Genomic DNA, 5,870 nt, shown 5'->3' on the forward strand with positions numbered 1-5,870 from the left:
TGGTTTACTGCATTTACTTTGAGTCATGGATTATACAATAACACAATGGTTTCTCAGCAGGATTAAAACCCGGGTACACTAAAATTCAATTAAAAGCCTGTGACAAGTGCGGTGGTTGACTCAGACCGTTAACTGGGATTGTGTCTCTGTAAAATGAACTGCTTTGTCACTGCACCGAGGAAGGAAGATACATGTTTGTTATAACCTAGGGAAATGTCAGGTACTCTTGGGTTTGAGCAAGTTCTAACATTTGTCTCTTAATTTCTGTTTCTCCCTAGTTAACCAACCAACATCACAATGACTGACGATTTAGACCACAGATTCAGTAGTCTCACCTGGGATCAGATTAAAATCCTGGACCAAGTTTTAGCTGAGGTCATACCTATTCATGGGAGAGGAAATTTTCCAACACTCGATGTAAAGCCGAAAGATATCATTCATGTGGTAAAGGAACAGCTCATTGAAAAGAAAATCAACGTGAGAGATACCCGTCTGAACGGTTCGACAGCCAGTCACGTCCTAGTAAAGCAGAACGGAACCAGTTACAAGGACCTAGACATCATTTTTGGGGTGGAACTTCCAAGTGAGTTCGAGTTCCAGGTGGTGAAGGAAGCTGTTTTTAATTGCCTATTGGACTTCTTGCCAAAATGTGTTAATAAGGAAAAAATCACTGCTCAGACCATGAAAGATGCCTATGTGCAGAAGATGGTCAAAGTCTCTACCAACCACGATCGCTGGAGCCTCATCTCGCTGTCAAACAACAGCGGCAAGAACGTGGAATTAAAGTTTGTCAACTCGCTCAGACGGCAGTTTGAGTTCAGCGTGGACTCCTTCCAAATCATTCTGGACTCCATATTAAACCTTTACAGAGCAGCAGACTGCAAACTGACAGAAGACTCTCACCCCACTGTCATCGCTGAGAGCATGTATGGAGACTTCAACGAAGCAATGGACCACTTAAAATACAAACTGATTTCCACGAGGAACCCAGAGGAGATCAGAGGAGGTGGCCTCCTGAAGTACAGCAATCTCCTGGTTCGTGACTTCAAGCCAGCGGATGAGGCTGAAATTAAATCTCTGGAACGTTACATGTGCTCCAGGTTCTTCATTGATTTTCCAGATGTTGCTGAGCAGCAAAGGAAAATCGAGTCATATCTGCGCAACCACTTCATTGGGGAAGAGAAAAGCAAGTATGACTACTTGATGACTCTGCGCGGAGTTGTGAACAAGAGCACGGTCTGTCTCATGGGATACGAGCGAAGACAAACGCTGAACATGATCACAATTCTGGCTTTAAAAGTGCTTGGAGAACAAAACATCATCCCAAATGCAGCCAATGTAACATGCTATTATCAGCCTGCTCCATATATCAGTGACAGAAACTTCAGCAATTACTACATTCCTCATGGACAACCGCCTATCATCTACCGGCCATACCCAGTTCACACACAAATGCAGAGCGGCACGGCTTAGGAACACGGTGACCCCTTCCACACTTACACCCTTCTCTCTTTCCAACTTCTCTCCGTAATAAAGGCCTCATTAAAGCAAGTTGCATCATCACTTTTGACTTAAGGACGTATTTTTGTGCAAGTTGCCAAAGTTCTTTGGTTGATCAATGTCTAAGTCACCATTAAGCAGATCATAAAATAGGTGAAACAGCTGTCGTTCATGAAGTATTTATACCCCTATGTGTGTTTGGGCTATACTTTTTTTTTTTTCCAATGAAAAAAGAAAGATATAAATTATTCTAACTTTATAAAATGAAATGCACTAAGTTCTGGGTTCTAAAAAATTCTTAAGCAAAATTTAAATAGTGTAAATGAAAAATTATGCCAATAAAATACCTCTCAGTAGAATTTAGAAGCGATAGAGTTCTGGGTACGTTAAAGTAGATCATCCATCCGTTATACCCCTTCAGTTCCAGCAACTTTTATTTGCAGCGCCTTTAGGAAATACCCATTGATGGGCTGTCTCTTGGTGGTTTGAGCTCTGCTTTACAGGCTCTGATCACTCTTCGGCTCCCATTAGAGACGTGAGGTCCCTCTCCTCACCAGAGCAGTGTTTAGTGATGGTTAGCAGCAAACATCCTGCCAAGAGCAGACCCAGTATTTTTGTGTATCCAAAATTTCCAGTGATCTGAGTGAGAGATTTGGCTGCTTACGTGTTGCAGGTTTGAACCCCAGGATCTGCCTCAGATAGTGAAGGCTGCAAGAGATACAACTGCTCTGATTAAATTGGTCTTGAAAAACAATGTAATAGAATGAGAAAGAAGGTGAAAATAGAGCACATAGGGCTTGCTTTCTATTGCTAATTTGTTATTGATCAGAGATGCTTCAATGCATAATAAACGGAGACAGGAAAAAACCAAAAAGCCCAGGACTGCGTTGTTTTTAGGTGAATTAAAACAAATCCTTGGCAGTGGCATTTGAAAAAATATTTTATACTAGCAATGCCCTGTATGTGTTTAGATACCTGCACACATAGACTGGTAGCAAATGAAGATCTCTCTTATGATCAGGAAGTAAAACCTTAGTTATGTTTGTGTGTGTGTGTGTGAGTGTTTACCAAAGATAAGTTTTAAACATGTCACATAAGTGCCTCCCTGCACCAGTTGCTCCGTGAAAGTCGTGATGCTGTTGGCAACCGTGCTAGAGAGCTCCTGACCTCGAAGAAGGGCAACGTCTGCCCTTGGTCCTCCTCCGATGGGTCACAAAGCGTTCGCAGCACTGAAGGTCGGAGAGGTGCGCACCGTTTGCTGCGGTGTGAGCAGGTTTGGGACAGATGAAGCTGAGGTGTTCCTACCAAAACTCCTCCCGTTTGGATGCTCAATATGGTACGAGAAGGAATAGTAGTGAGAAGGAGCTTTAGGATGGGTGCGATGTAAAATCGGAACAGCCAACTGGAAATGCAAGCAGTAGAGTTTCTTACATCTGATGCTTAACACGTCACCGTGTCGTACCACGAATTCATTACTGGTACATCGCTGTGTCCCCTCCTTGTCATCCTTAAAAACACTGACTGCTTTGTATCTATTTACAACAGGTCTTAGAAATTTCTGCTGCTTGGGAAAGAGTGTTTGATTTATTTTACACAGAAATATGCTACATACCACTATTTTAATTCAGACATTTCTAAAATTTCTAAGGTCTATGGAGTCCTTTTGCCAGTGAAATGTAGCTTTCCCTTTTCCCATTATATGCCTGTATAGTAAAACAAAGAGCTGTTTAAAGACAACTTTGCTGACCATCGTCACTGAAGTCAACTCTTTTCTGTAAAATATAGTGCAAAAAACAATGTTTCTGCAACATAAGAAGGGTGTACTAATCTACTTGGAAGCTGATTCATTTTGTGACGTCTTTCATGAGTATAGTTTTATATATTTTTGCTGATTTTTCAAGTATGTCCAATTCCGTACCTAAAAGCATACTTTATTTCACTTCCACTAGTATCTTTCCATTGGCTAAACTGTATTTAATAAAATCGGCCATTCTAATTGCTCTGTTATCAAATATGATAACGCTATATTTGCATGTAAGCACTTCTAGGGAATTCCCCCTGTCAGAAGCAAAATGGAGTGAAACAGTGGATTTTTTTTTTTTAATTGAGCTGTTTAGATTACAAAGGGAACCTTTAAGCTTTGTTTGGCATTTGCCAAGTTAAATAGCACTGTGAAATTCTGTAAGAGCCTTATGTAGGTTATGTCCCTGCTAACGTTGTGCTTCAACGCTCAGCACGTGTGGTCTGCAGGGCTGGAGAGCCGAAAGCTGGACTGGGCACAGCCAGGACTTTCTGATGAATCTGTGGGTGTTAGGCACCCAAATGCCTTGAGTTTCAGGAGGAACTGGGCTCCTAAACTCCCTAAATTTGTTTGAAAAAATCTCAGTCCGTCTGCATTGGCCTATGACCTTAACGTAATGTAGCCACATCAACTCATTACTCCTCCACTCCTGGTTTCCTTGCTTGCTGGGTGGAGAAACGGGCTGATCTTCCCAAGAACCAAGAGACAGGTCAGCCAAGAAGGAGCATTTTCAACACGTTGAGTATAGCCAATGACCCATTACCTGGAGAAATAGCTCAAAAAGTTGTTTTTTAACCAACAAGTAGGAACATGTATAAAGGACTAGAATTCTTTTTTTGAATCAGACATTGTGAAAAGTCTCAGGAATGGTGAACTAGCTCTGGAGTTGTATAAACCAGCCTGTCCGCTTGTACAGCAACCGTTTATTTAAGGACATGTATTTAATTCTGTCACGTCTCTGTTTATACATCCAGGTTAGGTAAGGAAGGGCTCAGCCAAAGCCCATGGAGTTAGCGGGAAGAATCCACCTAACTTTAACGGGCTTTGTGTGAGACCCCAGCAAAGAGTAAAGGACCTGCGTGAGTACCTGCGGGTAAAGGTACAAAGACATCAATATGCAAAAATGTCTCAGGTATATAGAAACCCTTTAAATTTATTGAAAAAGGTCTTGTATTTCTTACCTAGAGGTAGTTCAATCTTGAAGGTTAAGTGAGGTTTATGGTTTTATATATACATACTTATATAAAATCTCACATATCCACACATCCACGGGCAATTAACAAAATCTGATGGTTTTCAATATTTCCTTCCAAATGTTATATCAACACCTGGCAGCAGTACTTGACCTGGAGACTTTTTTTCAATGTAGCAGTAATCCTGTAAACTCGTATTAAAGAGGGGGTGATGTTGCATAGGCTGCTGTTTGATACCAATACGTAAGATGAAATACTGTAACCTCTGCTCCAGTTGTTACCGATTTGACTATGTGCAGACATAAATCTACAAAGAATTGAGAGAGTTTCCTCAGTACCAGTCTCCTGAGCTTCATGTTTACATTATAATTGTATCTTGTTGTTACAATCTGTTCAATAATTATAATACCCGGAAATTGTAATGCTGATTTTATTTAGTCACATAAAACTTCTTAAGGTTTACAGCTTAAAGTAATCTGATGTTGTCAGGACCTAAGTGTTAAACTTTCAAGTGCTTTCCTAAAAAATGTCATTTGAACTTTGTGTTATATTGTAAAAGGTCTATTTGAAGCATATACGTTATGGTAGTTCCTTTGAAATGTGATTTGTGAGCTTTATCCTCGACACGTTACAAAGGTTTTTGCAATGGATAAAAGAAATGTGAAATTGTCCTCAGTCGAGATGTTATATCGTCTGTTGTGTCACACTGAGCCTGCAGCTTTGGGAAATAATGGATCCGATTTACCACCGCCTCACTTCGGTTTTCTGGCTGTGTAATTTGACTGATGTTAGAGGAGTTACATCAGCGTAAATTCGGAGTTACACAGGTGTGTATCCAATATGGTTTGTAGAACTATCTGGAGGAAGGACAGCAGAGGGAGTTTGGCAGGTCAGCATGGGTCTTACAGCTCAGTTTTTGTTTGATATGTTTTTTCTATTAAACGAAACAAATGGAAGGGTTCTCAGGACAAAGCTTTGCAGGTGAGAGAAGAAATATTTCCCTTAATGTGCCATCTGAAGCTGTCGAAAAAATATTGTAATGCTAAAAATGTGTACTAATCACACCAATTTGTAGGTCATTAGTCCACAGTGTTGACTAGTGCCTTTGGGTATTTGGGGAGCGATCATTAAAATAACTTTCTTGTTTAACGTATGGTTTGCTTGTAATACCTTCATTATTCGGGTTGGGTGCCAATTCCAGCACGCAGACTTCATCCAGCAGCCAAACTGGTGTGTTCTAACAGCAAGATGCTAAAGATTCGGTCACGGTTCGTTAGGTTTAGAAACCACCGGCTCAAATGTACCCCTGGTAACTGTCAGACCTACATGGAAGGTTACAGAACAGCCGGATTCTCATTAATATCTCTGAGATATTT

The 5,870-nt window shown here is 40.7% G+C and overlaps 1 protein-coding gene across 1 annotated transcript; it reads left to right on the top strand.

The window, feature by feature from the left end:
* Positions 1-297: 297 nt before the first annotated feature.
* Positions 298-1,473, top strand: TENT5D (terminal nucleotidyltransferase 5D). Its single transcript, XM_068412072.1, has one exon. It carries the CDS (start codon positions 298-300, stop codon positions 1,471-1,473), a length of 1,176 nt encoding a protein of 391 aa, XP_068268173.1.
* Positions 1,474-5,870: the final 4,397 nt, after the last annotated feature.

This window comes from Nyctibius grandis, chromosome 13 (genome assembly GCF_013368605.1).
Source record: "Nyctibius grandis isolate bNycGra1 chromosome 13, bNycGra1.pri, whole genome shotgun sequence".
Lineage (NCBI taxonomy): Eukaryota > Metazoa > Chordata > Aves > Nyctibiiformes > Nyctibiidae > Nyctibius > Nyctibius grandis.